The sequence below is a fragment of the Schistocerca piceifrons genome, chromosome X (genome assembly GCF_021461385.2).
Source record: "Schistocerca piceifrons isolate TAMUIC-IGC-003096 chromosome X, iqSchPice1.1, whole genome shotgun sequence".
Taxonomy (NCBI): Eukaryota; Metazoa; Arthropoda; class Insecta; order Orthoptera; family Acrididae; genus Schistocerca; species Schistocerca piceifrons.
In genome coordinates this window covers 736,862,107-736,882,166 of record NC_060149.1, presented here as the reverse complement: position 1 = coordinate 736,882,166, position 20,060 = coordinate 736,862,107, and the positions used below count along the sequence as shown (strand labels likewise).

The window sequence follows — 20,060 nt, the reverse complement described above, 5'->3', positions numbered from 1 at the left end:
CTCATGAAATGCCCTTACATTCTTAATGATACATGTGCTGTTCTTTTACATGGTGCAACACCGCCACTGTTTCCACGTACATTTATCCCACCAGTGGGAATATCTCTTCGATCTCGCTCTTTTAATCTTTTTCACCTGCTCAAAGTCGCGATCTCTTTCCTTGTTCACCAATAGACCCTTACGTTCACAGGCCAAATTAATGACAAATGCTGGATCACTACTATTAGTTTCGAGAAATGCACACTTCATTTCTTCCTCATTAACCTATAGACTGCACAGTTTTAATTTCACTGCACCCTAAACATTGCCCTTTCAAATAATCAGTTCCAATGTCCCTTCCTTTCTCCTACGTATTTTGGTATACATTATAATTTTAGAACAACCTCCAATCTCATTATCCATTCCTACATTCTCCTGATCTTCCTCCAGCTCAACTGTAGGATTGAAATCACCCTCAAAACCTGTCATTTCATCATCCTCGTAAGCATCCAATACAGTGTTTGCTTCCTCTGACTAAATGATATCAGTAGCCGCTACACACTCACAAGTAACCACACAACTTAAAACTTCATCTCTCTTAACAAATTCTTCCTTGTTTCTGCTGAATCACTACAGACTTTATTACAAGTCACACCATTAACGTCTACTGTAATTCATAAGATTTGTCACTTAAAACATCCATTAGACGATCAATACATTATAAAAATCACCACCAATAAACTCTGTCAGCTTCTGCCAATGCACCATATACACTCCTGGAAATTGAAATAAGAACACCGTGAATTCATTGTCCCAGGAAGGGGAAACTTTATTGACACATTCCTGGGGTCAGATACATCACATGATCACACTGACAGAACCACAGGCACATAGACACAGGCAACAGAACATGCACAATGTCGGCACTAGTACAGTGTATATCCACCTTTTGCAGCAATGCAGGCTGCTATTCTCCCATGGAGACGATCGTAGAGATGCTGGATGTAGTCCTGTGGATCGGCTTGCCATGCCATTTCCACCTGGCGCCTCAGTTGGACCAGCGTTCGTGCAGGACGTGCAGACCGCGTGAGACGACGCTTCATCCAGTCCCAAACATGCTCAATGGGGGACAGATCCGGAGATCTTGCTGGCCAGGGTAGTTGACTTACACCTTCTAGAGCACGTTGGGTGGCACGGGATACATGCGGACGTGCATTGTCCTGCTGGAACAGCAAGTTCCCTTGCCGGTCTAGGAATGGTAGAACGATGGGTTCGATGACGGTTTGGATGTACCGTGCACTATTCAGTGTCCCCTCGACGATCACCAGTGGTGTACGGCCAGTGTAGGAGATCGCTCCCCACACCATGATGCCGGGTGTTGGCCCTGTGTGCCTCAGTCGTATGCAGTCCTGATTGTGGCGCTCACCTGCAGGGCGCCAAACACGCATACGACCATCATTGGCACCAAGGCAGAAGCGACTCTCATCGCTGAAGACGACACGTCTCCATTCGTCCTTCCATTCACGCCTGTCGCGACACCACTGGAGGCGGGCTGCACGATGTTGGGGCGTGAGCGGAAGACGGCCTAACGGTGTGCGGGACCGTAGCCCAGCTTCATGGAGACGGTTACGAATGGTCCTCGCCGATACCCCAGGAGCAACAGTGTCCCTAATTTGCTGGGAAGTGGCGGTGCGGTCCCCTACGGCACTGCGTAGGATCCTACAGTCTTGGCGTCCATCCGTGCGTCGCTGCGGTCCGGTCCCAGGTCGACGGGCACGTGCACCTTCCGCCGACCACTGGCGACAACATCGATGTACTGTGGAGACCTCACGCCCCACGTGTTGAGCAATTCGGCGGTACGTCCACCCAGCCTCCCGCATGCCCACTATATGCCCTCGCTCAAAGTCCGTCAACTGCACATACGGTTCACGTCCACGCTGTCGCGGCGTGCTACCAGTGTTAAAGACTGCGATGGAGCTCCGTATGCCACGGCAAACTGGCTGACACTGACGGCGGCGGTGCACAAATGCTGCGCAGCTAGCGCCATTCGACGGCCAACACCGCGGTTCCTGGTGTGTCCGCTGTGCCGTGCGTGTGATCATTGCTTGTACAGCCCTCTCGCAGTGTCCGGAGCAAGTATGGTGGGTCTGACACACCGGTGTCAATGTGTTCTTTTTTCCATTTCCAGGAGTGTAGATTGCCACTACTACATCATTCCACAATAGAATTCACAATACACTCAAATTGCACCAAACTCGGTTCTACCTCAGTCTCCATTACATTTTCTCTACTCTCCCATGCCTCTGTCACTTTATGCTTTAATGTATTGTCTAACACATTTTCACATTTATCTTTCCACATCCATTCATAATTCAAGCTTTCATCAAGAGCCATCAGTTCGCTTCCACCAGTACAAATAAATGCACAAATTCCTTTGTGTGAGATATCTAAATCAGTAGATTCAACCTTCGCAACCACAGCTCCTAAAACATCACCACTACCTCCCCTTAACAATACATCACCCACATACACCGATACATAATAAAATTTGTCACCAGCTGATGCGACTGTTGCTGTACCACCACCTACTTCTGTCGATACACCACAAAATTCATCTCCAGCGGACAAGACTACAGCTGCGCTGCCTTCACAGATAGCTTCATCTACTTCCTCCGATACAAAATTATCCGAATTACTTTCACCTGCATTACTATATTTGTTGCTACTGACTGATCTCTCATTAGAATTCATCACACATTCCGCCTCCACCAAATTCAGATCCACCTCTGCCTCTCTTTTGATCACGGAATTATTCTACGTACATACATTCCTTCCATAATTTACTTCTGTCTCCAACATTTGTGGCTTCTTTGCCGAATTGTCTACACCCACAGAATTTTTAAATAACATGTCCTTCTCAATGCCAGTTTATTTCACCAACTCTGGAGCTGAGACGTGGCAATCTCTAGTTTCTGGACCTCTTATTGTGGTATTGCATTTCATGAGGCTCCTGCCCCTCAAAGCTTTGTTCCCAGTTTTGATTTCCATTATGAAAGTTTCCATTTCCATTTTCCCTTTGAAAATAATTATTACGGTGATTCTGTTATGTTCATTATAATTGTTGTGGATATTACTATTGTTACCATTCTGGTTGCCTTTTCCCTGTCTACTGTTCCTGTTATGTGGCTTGAATTTCCTGTTATGTGGCTTGAATTCTCAATTAAATATAAATATTCATTGATGGAATTTGTCAGGCTGTGCACAAAATCCCATTGTAAATGTTCCAATAATCATCTCTTGGGTGTCATGATTTCAGTCAATACTCACTGTAGATGACTTATATGCCTCAACTTTGTGCGCTCATGCACACAAAAATCCCAAATCGACTCATTTCTGTGCTTGAAACTTGGTCCATTCAGGAACTCGTTCTGAAATCACGTCTGCTTCGTTTCACTCCAGAATTTGCTCAGGAAAAAATTCTCAGACATTTCGTTCGTAGTGAATGAAGCACTCATTAAATTTGCCCATGACTGTGCATTGCACTCAATATGTCACTTAGTGGACTTCTTAGCTCATTTGCGCTTGATATCCAGCACAGTAGCCAGTCCATTGTGGTGATTCCGCCATGTACCCTGTTGGTTGCAGCCCCCTGACCGCACAGGGGTCACTTTGCTGATGCCTGCGCCATTGACTCCCCACATATGCCAAGGAGTAGATGCCCATCACACTGGGGCATCGGAACTCCCAGCAATGGCCATCCTGTCAGGTGGCCTTTGCTGTGGCTGGGTGGTGCCTGTGGGGAGGACCCCTGGTCCTAGTGGGTGGCATCAGGGCAGCTGACATGCCATGAAGCGTAGTACGTCATCACTTGCTGGTGGTCAAACATCAGCAGTCTCTAAGCAAGCAAAGTCTAACTTCAGTGTTAAGAAATACGACCCCAAATCTTCCCCCTCCCGCCTAGCCACACCATGGGAGGAATGCCAGGCTAAGGATGGCAGCAAAGCTTACCCACCCCAGTACCTCGTATGTACGAGAGGTGATGGGGAATCTTTCTTGTCAACGAAACCTCAGTTTTTTGTGGAGCATTTAGAGGAAGGGTTTGGGGAGGTGGAGGCTTGTCCAAAATGCGGTCAAGGTAGGTCTTGATCAAAATGGCATTATCTGCCCAGTCATGGGCACTAATCGCCTGTGACAAGCTGGGGGATGTTTCTGTTTCCATCATGCCCCATAAGAGCATAAATATGGTCCAGGGTATCATATTTCACAGGGACCTTCTTTTGCAGTCTGATGATGAGTTGCGCACAAATTTAGAGTGTCGAAGTGTCCATTTCGTCTGGCGCATCCACCAGGGTCTGAGGGATAATCAGGTTGCCACCGGTGCCTTCATCTTGGCCTTCGAGGGTGACACATTCCCCAAGAAGGAAAAGGTGATGGTCTGTCGCTGTAATGTAAAGCCATATATTCCTCCCCCGATGTGGTGCTATAAGTGCTGGAAGTTCGGCCATATGTCTTCCCACTGTACTTCCAGCATCACCTGTTGGGATTGTGGATTTCCTTCACATCCCAATACTCCTTGTGCCCCACCTCCTATCTGTGTCATCTGTGGAGAGCACCATGAGCACCATTCGCCTTGCTCACCACACTACAGTATTCCTTAGAAAGAAAAATAATGTAATACAAGACCGTGGACTGACTGACCTACACTGAGGCTAAGAGAAAATATGAGAGGCTACATCTTGTGCATATGACGTCAACCTACGCCGCCGCTATGACAACAGTTCCATTTCACTGCATACAGTTGGCTCTTAGAGCTGTCAGACTCCACCTGCCCCCTTGATGGTGTAGGGGAGTGGGGGGGGGGCACTTCCCTCCTTGTTGCTCCCCCCCCCCCCCCCCCGCCCCCAACCATCGCGGACTTAAGTCCCCACTTCTCAGCTCAGCCCAAGAAGTGTAAGTCTTCTTTGGCTCCTCTCACCATAAAGGTATCCCTTGGGTCACTCCCTTCCCAGGTTCCTACCAGTGGCAAAGCTGACACCTGCCAGTGGCTGTAGCAATGACAGGTAGCTGGTCATAGGGCTTCACGGCCCTCCTCAGTCCCTGAGACTGAAGCGGTGAATCTTTCCCAGCTGGACAATCCAAAGGAGCAGTGAGGGAAACCTAAGAAGAAAAAGACCCCCAAAAGCCAAGGCACTGCGGTAGCACCTACACCACCACTACCTACAAGCTCTGTGTCTCAGGATGAAGTACTGATTCTGGCATCCGCTGATGATCTAGATCTTGCTGGGCCCTCAGACACAATGGATGTTGATCACACAGGTGCTAATCTGATGCAGCAGGTGACCCTTAGGTGTAGACTGTGTCATTGAGTGTTTCATGCCTTCCCAGTCTCATGATCACTTAATCCTCCAGTGGAATTTTTCCCCACCACCTGGCTGAGCTATGGCAACTGTTAAGCTTTACACCTGCTTTCTTCATTGCCCTCCAGGAAACCTGGTTCCCTGAAATGTGGAACATTACCCTCTGCGACTATAAGGAATATTACAGGAACCGCACCGACTATAATAGAGTGTCAGGTGGAGTTAATGTCTATGTCCTGAACTCGGTATGTAGTGAACCTGTGCCCCTTAAAAACCCTCTTGAAGCTGTGGCTGTCAGGGTAAGGACAATGCAGAAAATAACTGTTTGCAATGTATATCTTCCTCCAGATGGTGCAGTACCCCTGAACGAATTTGCTGCACTGATTGATCAACTCCCTAAACCTTTCCTACTTTTGGGAGATTTTAACACACATAACCCCTTGTGGGGTGGTGCCATGCTCACTGACCGAGGTAGGGAGGTCAAAAATTTACTATCACAACTCGACCTCTGTCTCTTAAATGCAGGTGACCCCACACATTTCAGTGTGGCACATGCCACATATTCGTCCATTCATCTCTCAGTTTGCAGCCCTGCCCTTCTTCCATCTATCCACTGGATAGCACATGACAACCTGTGTGGTAGTGGCCACTTCGCCATCTTCCTAATACTCCCCAGCATCATGCCCATGAACATTTACCCAGATGGGCTTTAAACAATGCAGACTGGGAAGCCTTGACCTGTGCTGTCACCGCTGAATGCCCCTACGTGGTGCCATTGATGATGTCATTGAGGAGGTCACTACAACGATCATTTCTGTGGAGGAATACGTGATCCCTCGTTCTTTAGGGTGCCCCCGGTGAAAGGCAGTCCCTTGGTGGTCGCCGGAAGTTGCTGAGGCAATTAAAGAGCCTCGGCAAGCTCTACAGCGACATAAGTGGCACCCTTCCCTAGAGCTCGTAATAGCCTTTTAGCGGCTCTGTGCCCGCATTCGCCAGCTTATAAAATGATGGAAACAGGAGTATTGGGAGAGATACATGACAACCATTGGGTGCCATTCATCACTTTCCCAAGTCTGGAAGATCAGACATCTTTTCGGGTACTAGACCCCAACAGGTGTCCCTGGCATTCACATCAATGCTGTGTTATCTACTGACACAAACGTGATTTCCAAGCACTTTGCTGAGCACTATACTTGAGCCTCTGCATCGGAGAACCATCCCCCAGCCTTTCACACCCTCAAATGGTGGATCTAAAGGAAAGTCCTCTCATTCACTCCACTCCACAGTGAACCCTATAACGCCCCATTTACAGAGTGGGAGCTCCTCAGTGCCCTTGGACATTGCCCCGACACAGCTCCTGGGCCAGAACGGATCCACAGTCAGATGATTAAACATCTCTTGTCTGACTACAAGCAACATCTCGTCATCTTCAACCGGATCGGGTGCAATGGCGTCTTTCCATCACAATGGCGGGAGGGCACCATCGTTCTGGTGCTCAAATCCAGTCAAAACCCATTGATGTGGATAGCTACTGGCCCATCAGCCTCACAAACTTTTTTTTTAAGCTGTTGGAACATATGGTGTGTCGGTGGTTGGGTTGGATCCTGGAGTCGCGTGGCCTACTGGCTCCACGTCAGGGTGGCTTGCGCCAGGGTCACTCTACCACTAGTAATCTTGTGTCCCTCAAGTCTGCCATCTGAACAGCCTTACCAGATGCCAACATCTGGTTGCTGTCTTTTTTTACTTACGTAAAGCGTATGACATGACATGGTGACGACATATCCTTGCCACATTGTATGAGTGGGGTGTCCGGGTCCCGCTCTCGATTTTTATCTTAAACTTCCTGTCACTTCTTACTTTCTGTGTCTAAGTTGGTGCATCCCATAGTTCTCCCCCCCCCCCCCTTCTCCATCCAGGAGAATGGAGTCCCGCAGGGCTCTGTATTGAGTGTATATCTGTTTTTAGTGACCATTAACGGTCTAGCAGCAGCTGTAGTGCAGTCCATCTCACCTTCTCTGTATGCGGATGACTTTTGGATTTCATACTGCTCCTCCAGCACTGGTGTTGCCGAGCAGCACCTACAGGGAGCCATTCACAAGGCCCAGTCATGGACTCTAGCCCACGGCTTCCAGTTTTCAGCCGCGAAGTCATGTGTCTTGCATTTCTGTCGGTGTCGCACCATTCATCCAGAACCAGAACTTTACCTTAATGATGATCCACTCACTGTAGTGGACACATATTGATTCTTAGGACTGGTTTCCGATGCCTGATTGATTTGGCTACTTCACCTTCGTCGGCTTACGTGGAAATGCTGGCAGCACCTCAATGCCCTCCACTGCCTGAGCAACACTAACTAGGATGCAGATCCCTCAACGCTGCTACAGCTCTACAGAGCCCTTGTTCAATCCCACCTTGATTATGGGGGTCTGGTTTATGGTTCGACGGCACCCTCAGCATTGTGTTTACTTGACCCAGTGCACCACTATGGCATTTGCCTAGTGATGGGAGCTTTTAGAATGAGTCCAGTGACCAGTGTCATCGTGGAGGCCGAAGTTCCTCCATTGAAGGTTAGGCGTGCACAACTGCTCGCCAGTTACATTGCACATGTTCCTAGTTTCCCTGCGCATCTGAATTACCATCTCCTTTTCCCAACCACAGCTCTTCATCTCTTCATCTCCCGCATTGTCGACCCTGGTCATGGCTTATGATTGCAGTTCACGTCCGGTCCGTTCAGTCTGAACTGGAGTCCTTCCCATTACCACCTCTCCTCGAGGTCCATTCACGTACACCTCCATGGTGTACACCTAGGCCACAGATTCTTCTGGACCTGTCACGTGGGCCTAAGGACTCGCCCCTCCCACCCACCACACTGCGGGTCCAGGTGTTAGAATAGGCTTGAGGTATTCTTGCCTGTCGTACAAAGTGACTAAAAGGAGTTTCACACGTTTCAGCCTTTATGTGATGGTCCCATGTATGGTTTGACCTCCATTCTTCAAAATTTTCCCGAAGAGCGAGCCAGTTGGGGAAGGGCGCCTTACAAGGTGCATCGTGTCCATCTTGCATTGAGATCTTTAGCCCACTTTCTCATCCTCGCATTGCAGTCATGCCCATTCTCCATCTTTTGGGTGAGCACACCTTCCTGGGTTCATTTTCCACCATGCACTATGCAGTGTCGATTTCTGGGTTGACGATGACCATGGACTTCTTAGCACCTGATACCCAGCACAGTAGCCAGTCTGTTGTGGTGGGGCTGCCATGTATCCTGTTTGTTGTAGCCCCCTGACCACACAGGGTTCACTCTGCTGATGCCTGTGCCATTAACTCCCTACGTATGCCAAGGAGTAGAGGCCCATCCCCCTGGGGCATCGAGACTCCTGGCAATGGCCATCCTGCCAGGTGGGCTTTGCTGCGGCTAGGTGGCGCCCATGGGGAGGGCCCTGGTTGGAGTGGGTGGCATCAGGGCAGATGACACGCGATGAAGCGCAGTCCATCATCTCTTGCTGGTGGTGAAACACCAGCAGTCTCTAAGCGATCACAAGCTCAATTCAACACACAGACGTATGACTCCAAATTGTTCCCCTCCCTGGCCACACCATGGGAGAAATGTCAGGCTGAGGATGGCAGCGGATCTTATTCGCCCCGGTACCTTGTATGTTCGAGAGCTCATGGGGAATCTTTCATGACAATGAAGCCTCAGTTTTTTGTTGAGCATTTAGAGGACAAGTTTGGGTAGGTGGAGGGCTTGTCCAAAATGAGATCTGGATCAGTCTTGATCAAAACAGCATTATCTGCCCAGTCATGGGAGTTACTCGCTTGTGAAAAGCTGGGGGATGTTTCTGTAACCATCATGCCCCATAAGAGCTTAAATATGGTCCAGGGTATCATATTCCACAGAGACCTTCTTTTGCAGTCCGACGATGAGCTGCATGCCAATTTAGAGCAGGTAGGTGTACATTTCGACTGGCGTGTTCACTGAGGGTCGAACGATAATCAGGTTGCCACCGGTGCCTTCATCTTGGCTATTGAGGATGGTACATTGCCCAAGAAGGTCAAGGTGATGGTCTACCAGTGTGATGTAAAGCCCGGTATCTCTCCCCCGATGCCGTGCTTTAAGTGCTGGAACTTCGGCCATATGTCTTCTCGCTGTACTTCCAACGTCACATGCCGAGACTGCAGATGCCCATCACATCCCAATACTCCATGTGCCCCGCCTTCTATCTGGGTCAGCTGCGGAGAGCACCATTCGCTTTGCTCACATGACTGCAGGATTCTCCAGAAAGAAAGGAAAATAATGGAGTACAAGACCCTGGACCGACTGACCTACACTGAGGCTAAGAGAAAATATGAGAGGCTACATCTTGTGCATATGACATTAACCTATGCCACCGCTGTGACAACAGTTCTACCATCTTCCATTTCTCTGCATACAGTTGGCTCTCAGAGCTGTCAGACTCCACCTGCCCCCTTGATGGTGGGGGGCATTTCCCTCCCTGTTGCTACTGCACCACCTACTTCGAGAGCAACACCCCCCAACCATCGAGGACGTCCGTCCCCACTTCTAAGCTGGAGAAGCGTAAGTCTTCTTCGGCTTCTCTCGCTAGGAAGGGGTCCCTTGGGACACTCACTTTCAGGTTTCTTCTAGTGGGAAAGACGACACCCACCTTTGGCTGAAGAGCCCAAAAGCAGCTGGTCGTAGGGCTTCACGCTCATCCTCTGTCCTGGAGATCGAGCCAGTGAAGTCCTCCCAGCTAGGGAAACCCAAGGAGCAGTGAGAGAAATCCAAAAAGAAAACTCCTAAGACCAAGGAAATTGCGTTGGCACCCACACCACCACTACCTACAAGCTCTGCTTCTGAGGATGCGGTGGAGAATTTGGCGTCTGCTGAGGACCTAGATCTTGCCTGACCCTCAGACGCAATGGACATAGACTGCTCATGCATTAAATCAGTGGCAGCAGGTGACTCTGAGGCATAAACTTGCCTCATTGAGTGTTCCATGCCTTCCTAGTCTCACGATGTCATCCTCCAGTGGAAATGCAGTGGTTTTTTCCACCGCCTGGCTGAGCTACAGCAGCTGTTAAGCTTTACACCTTCTATCTGGATTGCCCTCCAGGAAACCTGGTTCCCAGCAATGCGGACCCCTGCCCTCCGCAGCTGTAAGGGATATTACAGGAACCGTAGCGACTATAATCAAGTGTCAGGTGGAGTTTGCGTTTATGTCCTAAACTCGGTCTGTACTGAACGTGTGCCCCTTAAAACCCCTCTTGAAGCTGTGGCTGTCAGGGTGAGGACAACACAGAAAATAACTGCCTGCAGTGTATATCTTTCTCCAGATGGTGCAGTATTGCTGAATGTATTAGCTGCACTGATTGATCAACTCCCTAAACCTTTCCTACTTGTGGGACATTTTAATGCCCATAACCCCTTGTGGGGTGGTACCATGCTTACTGGCAGAGGCAGAGATGTCGAGACTTTACTGTTGCAATTCGACCTCTGCCTCTTAAATACTGGGGCCGCCACACATTTCAGCGTGGCTCATGGTAGTTACTTGGCCATTGATTTATCAATTTGCAGCCTAGGACTTCTCCCTTCTATTCACTGGAGAGCACATGATGCCCTGTGTGGTAGTGACCGCTTCCCCATCTTCTTGTCACTGCCCAGACGTCAGGCACACAGACATCTGCCCAGATGGACATTGATCAAGGCAGACTGGGGAACTTTCACCTCTGCTGTCACCGCTAAATCTCCCCCACACTGTAACATCGATGCGATGGTTGAGCAGGGGACTAGCACAATTGTTTCTGCGACAGAAACAATGTCCTTTGTCCCTCTATGTCCTCCACCCTAGTGCTTTTAGGATGGAGGTTTTAATGTGTTGCAGAGTGGCTGGCTTCTCGTTTTTATTCTCATGGTGAGCCAGCCATGGTAATATCCTCTTTTGTTTTGATCTCTTCTACATGTTTCTTGCGTCTCTCTGATTTTCTTGTCCGATTTTTTCCATTTTAGTGTTTGTTGCCCTTCTGTCATTCTTGTGGTTTTCTCCTTTCTTCTAGCTGTGTTTTGTATGTCTCAATTATTTTGCTCCCATCCTTGTGGAATTATTTTAATCAGAACAAAGGACCATTGACCTTGCAGTTTGGTCCCTCCCCACCCCCCTTTTAAACCAACCAACCAATCAAATGCTGTAAAGTTATGTTGAGAGTGTTAGAAGAATGGTAGGAAAATCACCAAATTAAACAGACATCAAAGATAAATGAAAATCAAGTCCATTTCATAATCACAATACCCAAAATATTCACCAGCTCAAAACAGTTCAATATGATGATTCACAAATTAACACATGCAATTTGAAGAATAATAACTCAAACTCTGTCTGTTCTTAGTTCTGTAAATCAAGCGGCAAAAGTTAGTCCTACTCTGGTGCACATTCAGACCTTTCGAAATCTGAAATACCTTCAAAAGTTAGAGTATTGTTAGCATCCATTCGCCACCCAGAAACAACAACCTATATGACTGAATGGCACATGTTACTGTAGGCAGGTCTACCTTCTTCCAGAACTTACCACAAAGTTTCCAAAATTGCTCCCTTGAGCTCTTCACTCAAGAAGTCCCAGTCTTCACTTGACCCCATAGTGTTCCGCTAATATTTGCTTTTCCATTGGCTGAAGGCCATCTCCACCAAAAATATGTCATCCTTAAGCTCTACAGACTTGATTTGATTCAAAATGACCACCTCCTTGACTAAACTAATATGTTGCAACAATATTTAAATAAAAAATATCATAAACTTTCAGTTACACTTAGGTTATTCACAGTACTTATAAAAAAAATGTTTGTTCATTAATAAATAATCCAGCATTCTTGCACTAGTGCGCTTGTGTTAAGTGATAACAGATTGTTGCTAAAAACTGCTTAAACAGTTATTTATGCCTGCCTGACATAAACATCTTCTGGAACTCTTTCCAGTTGTGGTGTCTGCTAACACATGCCATTGACCACTATTAAATTAGCACAGTTTTTTAATATCTTGTAATCGACATTTAAATAAAGTTACTGGCAAAATAGTAAACTATTCATTAATTTAAAAAACAAATATAACACTTTGTAAGGTGCAAATCCAGGATGGAATGTAGCTGTGTGGTTTCAGTTGCCTGAGACTGCAGTCATATATGTGAGGTGCATTTGCATGAGTGTGTGTGCATCTGTGTCTTACTGTTGATGAAGGCCTTAATGGCCAAAAGCTATAATTGTGAGAGCCTTTTTGTTTTGCTTACCTGCGACTCAGCATCTCCACTATATGGTGATTGGCATCCTTCTCACAGTATGTAAGGTGCTCAAGCTATGCTTGCTTGCTGTGAAAATGTAGAGAATACAGTGTTCTGACAAACATTTGCATAATGAAGAAGATGTAAAAGATATTGTAGATCAATACATAAGGAAACATTAGTGACAGCCCTGGACATTTGCACAAGCCCCGCCCATTTACCCCCCTCCACACCTACCCCCTGCCACACCAACCAAGAGCGCATCAATATGATCTTTGGTAGTCCTCGTCGCTGTCGTGTTTTTGTTCGTTGTTTTTTGTTTTACCATGGTTGTTCATACTAGCAGTGTTGTGCTGTTAGTACTTCTTAGCAGTTTGTGTAATTCTGTCCCAATGAAACATAGATATGCACTCTCAATAAAGTTATCATACACAAGGTACCTAATCTTGACTGTTGTGGCCAACTGCTGTCAAACCTGATATCTAACAGACATTAAAGTACGACAAGATGTGTTGGAATGACACTGATGAAATTATGTACATATGTTTAACAATAGGCAGCTATAAAGCTCTCAAACACTGAAGAAGAACTCAAAATAATCTCGTGTCTGCTATAAGCAAGCAGTCAGAAGAGTTCACAAGTAAAAATTCACCCATTACACAGGCAAATATTAATGAAGAATGCCACTGTATAAATATCTGACTGCTTGCATTACGCATTTCTACATTATCCCACTCTTATATTCTTTAGTCTTAATGGGGTAATCAGAAACAAACCAAGACATCGACTTTGCCTTGTTTATGCACAACATTGACTTTAGACAATCGAGATAATGGACAGCATCCTTGGCGATACTACCAATTAATATTTCCCAACAGAATTTCTTACACTACGTGAGGTGACGGAAATTTGAGCTCACTGCAGTCAACAAATATCAGAGTTTTTGATATAGTGCAGGTGAAAGCTCATGAAATAAAAAAGACAGTGTGGATACCATTTTTATTTTTCTTTCTTACTGATGATTTTTTAACTCGCATATTCAATGAACAAATTTCTAATTCTTTTCACAATGGTACCGGAAAAACTGTATTTCATACTAACTACTGATTTTCTCCCTTGTTATAACTGGCATATCTGTGATACGAACAACTTTGATGCTGGAACATGCGGCAGACCATGGGCGGAGCTTAGGATATGGATTGGTGTGGAGGGGGGTGATTGGGTGGGACTTGTGCACCGTCCGGGGTTGTCGCTAACGTTATGTATACATAACACAGTTACAGATACATAGCTTTCAGGGATGTTAGCTTTAGGACAATCCTATCATCTGAGATATTGTAAGTGGAAATCGCATGAAGCATTCAAAAGTTGTTAATCCAGAGGTTCATTGTGCAAATATTTATTCACTATGAAATATTAACTTCTGTAGTTTTAAAGATTTTGAAATACTGCTGTCATAGGATGGGATGCACCTCATCTTTGTGGAAGCACCTATTTATTCAGATTTTCATTAATATTTGATTGTAAACTGTTATAGACTCTCAGAGAGCTGTAAGAAGCCATCTTTCAGTTTGTCTCAAAGCCCGCCATTGCTTAGACAATCTCCAATCTCCTGCACAAAGGCTATATGAGTAACAGCTGTGAAGATTCCCAGCTTTGAGATTTTTCCCATTTCCAGCGATGCTGCTATTCTTTGTACCCGGACACACTCATATCAGTCACCTAGCTGGAAGCCGAAGTCACTGTGGAGTGCCCTGAGATCTGGGCCCACTAGCGTTCAGCCATACACAAAATACATCTTATCTCATAGCAATTCTAGGTAGCTGATTAGCTTGCCTACAGATGTGTAACGTTACAGCTCCTTGCTTAGCTTGCATGTAATGTGAATCTCTCACCCGGCCCAAAGTCTCAAGCAGCTGGCTCCTGTATAAGAAGGATAAAAGAACTGCAGGTGCTCATCAGAGACAAGGGCATAGTCAGGAGTGCCATAGAAAAGTATGATATGCCAGCTTTTCTTTTTTATATACATAAATGGTGTGAAGAATAGGGTGCACAGCAGTCTGTGACTGTTGATTATGCTGTAATGGACGGGAAAGTGTCATTGCTGAGTGTCTGTAGGAGGAGACAGGATGATTTAGACAGGATTTCTAATTGTTATGATGAATGGCAGTTAGATCTAAATGTAGAAATGTAAGTTAATGCAGATCAGAATAAAAAAGCAATCCCATAATGTTCGAATATAATATTAGTGGTGTGCTGCGTGGCACACTCATATTGACATCTGTTCATAATGTTGCAAAATGATAAGAAATGGAGTGAGCAAATTAGGACTGTAGTAGGGAAGACGAATTGTTGAGTTTGGTTTATTGGAAGAATTCTAGGAAAGTGTAGGTCATCTGTAATGGAGACAGTGCATAGAACACTAGTTCAACACATTCTCGAGTACTGTGAGAGTTTTTAGGTTTCCCACTAGATCAGATTGAAGGAAGACATTGAAGCAATTTGGTAGCGTGCAGCTAGATATTGTTGCTGGTAGTTTTGATCAACATGTGAGTAGGAATGCCAAGTAGTGGTACAAGGTACACTCTGCTGTGCACCACGTGGTGGCTTACAAAGTATACATGTGGATGCAGACGTGCTCTACTGTTTTGAGTCGCCTCCAGGAGAACAGATACAGTGGAATGGTTGACTTAGCAACAGTCTCGGAGTTGTAACAGAGATGAAATTCTTTTACTCTTGGCAAAGTGTACACTACCTTTCTATTTAAAGATACCAGTCCCACAGCATGTAAGGAGAGCCTCTATGAAATCTGGAATGAATGAAGAAGAGTGACAACAAAAGGTAGACTTTAAAGGTTCATATCCCAGTCCAGCATAAAGTTTTTACTTGTCAGACATAATCAACATAGTGTATCACCTAGTAAGAATAAAAGAGATCCATCTCCATTACTCATTATATTGCATAAAAGTGCACTCATTATAATTACATTTTCCACATATCCTAAATATATATTCTTGTGATAGTGCTATTTAAGTACTACTGGAAATATCTGGTTACTGTATTTCTGACCATTACATAAGAATTTGAACTTTTCCTTGTTTCAGATGTTCTAATCAAAACAACAGGATAGCAAACCAGCCTGATGTAAGTACAAATTTTTCTCTAAGTCAAACAAATGTTGATGAAGTATTATCTCATATATTTAAGTAAATGGAGAAAATTATTAAACTTCTGGGTCAAATATAGCTACAATACAGAATGTTTCACAGACAATGTAAGTGGTTCATCCAGTGCAGTGAGGGTGGGCTTTGCCAGAATGGTATCAGTTAAAACCAACCAGACATGTTAGGAGTGCCTCAGAAGGAATTGAAAGGCAAGCTGGATGCCACTTAGCACTTCAGACAGTTGTGTTAGTAGCAGCTGCTAACAGAGCAGTGCACAAAGCAAAATGAAACCCTGCAAAGTAACTGCAATGAATTGACTGACCAATACAGATACTGTTGCTCAGTGTCAGTAGTGCAACTAGCTGTTATAATGTGTGCATAATCGACAGGCTGATCCTGATGTGTCCTTTTTTCTGACAAATTGTGGCTACGTTTATATGATTACATGAATTCGCAGGAAAGTTTTGAAAATCCTCATCAGCAACACTGAGAGCCTCTAAATGATGAAAAAGACATGAGCAGAGTATGTGATTAGTGCAACACAAATTTATTGGACTGATCTTTTTCCACCAGTAAGTTCTGGTAGATTTATGAACAATAAACAGCAACCTTTTTCAGGGAACTACCAATTAATTAAAGGACCTTTGATTAATTCATGCAATACAGTTCAAGAGCACACTACCAATGCACTTATGACAGTATTATAGGGATGGTTCTGTTCCATTAATAATTACTGTTGAGAAGCAAATTGTTGTTGAATAATATTAGAATACTGTCACATTAGCAGTTCAAATGTTTAGTGACTACTGTGAATATTTACGGCATCAGGATAATTTTTTGATTTATCTTATTGTTCCATTGAACTTTGCTATGAGTTTTATACGGTAGTATCGAACTCCCTTAGTTTTCCAAACCACTGATGCTGATGAAGTTGTAAAAAATAAAGCTGTAAACTGGATTTTGTGGCTTATTTTTACTCCTTCAGTTTGCATTGTTCGAAAATTGGAATTCTTACTATGTTATTACCAGGTGAAACTGAGTCTCAAAGTTTCCTCTCTTTCCTAATAATGTTAATGTGAGTAAACTAAACATAAAGACTTACCAAACTGACATTCTCTCTCTCTCTCTCTCTCTCTCTCTCTCTCTCTCTCTCTCTCTCTCCCTCCCCCTCCCCCTCCCCCTCCCCCTCCCCCTCCCTCCCTCCCCTGCCCCTCCCCCTCCCTCCCTCCCCTCCTCCTCCTCCCCCTCCCTCCCCTCCTTCCCCTCCTCCTCCTCCCCCTCCCTCACTCTTTTGTGCAAAAACTGTTGCCATATTAGAATATAGCCTTCACATTTCTGTGGCAATTTCCAAATGTCCTGTTTTGCATCCTTAAGGAATTACCTAGAAATGGAAGTAAGGCAGTTAACAAATCATATTTTACTATTATTTATGGTGCTTCAACAACAAATTCTTTCAGTATCAGTTCTAAACTCAGTAAGAGAAGTTATTATAATGTTGTGTTCTTACTACATTATACCTACCAGAGATAAACAGGGATTATGACTTAGGCAGACTAAATAACTAAATGCCCCACTTCAAGTTAAGATACAAATTATATCTCCTTTACATCAAACCCTTGTGTCTCTTCATGTATAATTTTGCTAACTGTCTATAATGATTTGAGTAAAGTTTAGTGGTGCATAACTATAAACAACTGAGAAAGTGATAAATTTTAAGTGTGTCTCAATAAGTTTCACCTAATATTTAATCTTCACACATTTATTTAACTGAATTCAATGTAAGTCATTTCTTTTTAATGGTTCCAGTGCTCTTCTTCATCTGGAAGTGTAAAAGTTGCACGCACACCAACTGATTACACAAATGAGGCAGATTTACGGCCTGTAAGTAGTTTTAAAGATCTTTTTCTATCCATAGTAGTTTATAATTTGCACACTATTCAATTATGTATGGAAGCAGACAGTATTATAAAGAAAACTGTCTACTCACATTGCAGAAATTTTGAGTGATGGAGATATGCAGAAAGCCCTGCCAATGTCTTCAGACAAAAAGTATCCTCCTCATCTCATTCTTAAATAGATCTTCAATGACATATACCACAAACATACCAAATATCTGTAATGAAGGAGCATGATCTCATCTTACACTGATCAGACAGAACATTGTGACCACCTACATAATAGCCAGTATGTTCACCTTTGGCATGGATAACAGCAGCAATGTGTCATGGCATGGAAGCAATGAGGCCTTTGTAGGTCGCTGAAGGTATCTGGCACCACATCAGCACACACAAGTCACATAATTCCCATAAATTCCAGGGAGGGTGGCGAGGAGCTGTTATGCCACATTCAATTACGTCACAGATGTGTTTGATCGGGTTCATATCTGGTGAGTTGGGAGGTCAGCACATCAACTGGAAGTTGTCACTGTGATCCTTGAACCACATCATCCCATTCCTGGCCTTGTGAGGTGGTGCATTATCTTGTTGAAAAATGCCACTGCCATTGGGAAACATTATCATCATGAAGAGGTGTACATAGTCTGCAACTGAAGTATAGTACTTCTTGGACATCATGATGCCTTGCACGAGTTCCACTAGACCCAAGGATGATGCTCACATGAATGTTCCCCAGAGCATAATGGAGCTGCCACCAACTTGTCTCTTTCCCATGGTACAGTGGTGGAGGCACTGCTCCCCTATAAGATGATGGATTTGCATCCTCCCATTGGCACGATGAAGAAGGTATCAGGATTCATCACACCATGTAACACTCTGCCACTGTGCCAATGTTTAATGCTGATAATGGTCACATGCCCATTTCAGTTATAGTTGCCAATGTTGTGATGTTAACATTGCCACATGCATGGGTCATTGGTTGTGGAGGCCCATCGTTAGGAGTGTGCAGTGCACTCTGTTTTCAGACACACTTGCACTCTGCCCACCATTAAAGTCTGATGTTAGTTCCGCCACAGTCCACTGCCTGTCCTGTTTTATCAGTCTGCCCAACATACGACATCCAACATCTGTAATGAGGGGTGGCTGCCCAACACATGACATCTGAATGTAGTTTCTCTTTGTTTCCACCAAGGGTTGAAGTCACTCACCAAAGCACCCCTTGAACACCCGACAAGACATGCAGTTTCTGAAATGTTTCTGCTGAGCCTCTGGGCTATCACAGTCCGCCCTCGGTCAAACTCGGATAGATTGCACACCTTGCCCATTTTACATATGGACAGCACACCCACTGATACTGCCTGTGCCGTGCATGTTCTGACTAGCAGTCATTCCTCACCAGGTGATGCTACTGTGAACTGGATGGGTTTATATTGATGGTTGGTCAGTGGTCATAATATTCTGGTTGGTCAGTGTATGTCACTGTTCCACTGTTCCTGTATGTAAACACTAGGGCAGGGTTTGAAATAAGGACACTCTTCTGCATAATTTTTCATACAGTCTGTCCTTTAAAAAATGGTAGCTTTCTATCCAACCAATTTTCAACCATTCCTTTAAAAGTTATATCTCTTTGAAAGAAGTGAATGAGGGTTGTGTCCCAAGGCTCCAAGTAATGTTGCCTAATCAGTCCTGTCACTGGCATATCCTTTCACCTCACATGTGAGAGTAATCATGGAAATGATCATGCCATATAGTGACCTTGCTGCAGCCATCATGCAGCTTTCTATGTTAGTGTTATCATTTACTATCTGTCGACTTGTATATATTGTCACATCATAACATCACGCAAGCCCAAATCTAAAACCAGTATCATCAGTGAAGTACAACATTTAACACTGAAGACAGGTTTATTATAAACACCAACACATAACCAGAACAGAACTAAACTCTTTTGTGGAAAGTAGTGCTATTTATACAAAGATTGAATATTCCAGAATGTACAAATATTTCAGACATAAGAAATTTTTGAGAACCTTCCAGAAATGGTAAACACTATATAACTGCTTGGGGTCAGAGCAAGACACTGACACTGCATGCACCACTGCTCACGGCATACATTATTGGAAATCACTATGAGGACAGGGTTCTTACAAAAGTAGTAGTACAATGTCTGCAGCATACAATATGGAATTTATTATGAAAGTAGTAGACACATATAAGGCATAAGCAGTGGTGATGGATTTACATAGTTTCTTTCATGAGTAATAGAATAAGGCGTTTGCATTTCCTGAATGGAAATTTGTGCAAAGGCACTCGGTGTACTGTTATGTTATTGCACTGTTAGTACTTTGTACAACCTTGGTTCTTCCTCATTACCACAAAAATTCTCATCATTGATTTTGTTA

The 20,060-nt window shown here is 44.7% G+C and overlaps 1 protein-coding gene across 1 annotated transcript in view; it reads left to right on the top strand.

Annotated features, from left to right (window-relative positions):
• Positions 1 to 20,060, top strand: part of LOC124722743 — a 297,887-nt gene that overhangs the window by 209,318 nt on the left and 68,509 nt on the right. Inside the window, exons 7-8 of the mRNA XM_047247884.1 lie at positions 15,704 to 15,743; positions 17,570 to 17,644. Of these exons, the coding sequence (XP_047103840.1) occupies positions 15,704 to 15,743; positions 17,570 to 17,644 (115 nt within the window). The remainder of the gene's footprint in view (positions 1 to 15,703; positions 15,744 to 17,569; positions 17,645 to 20,060) is intronic.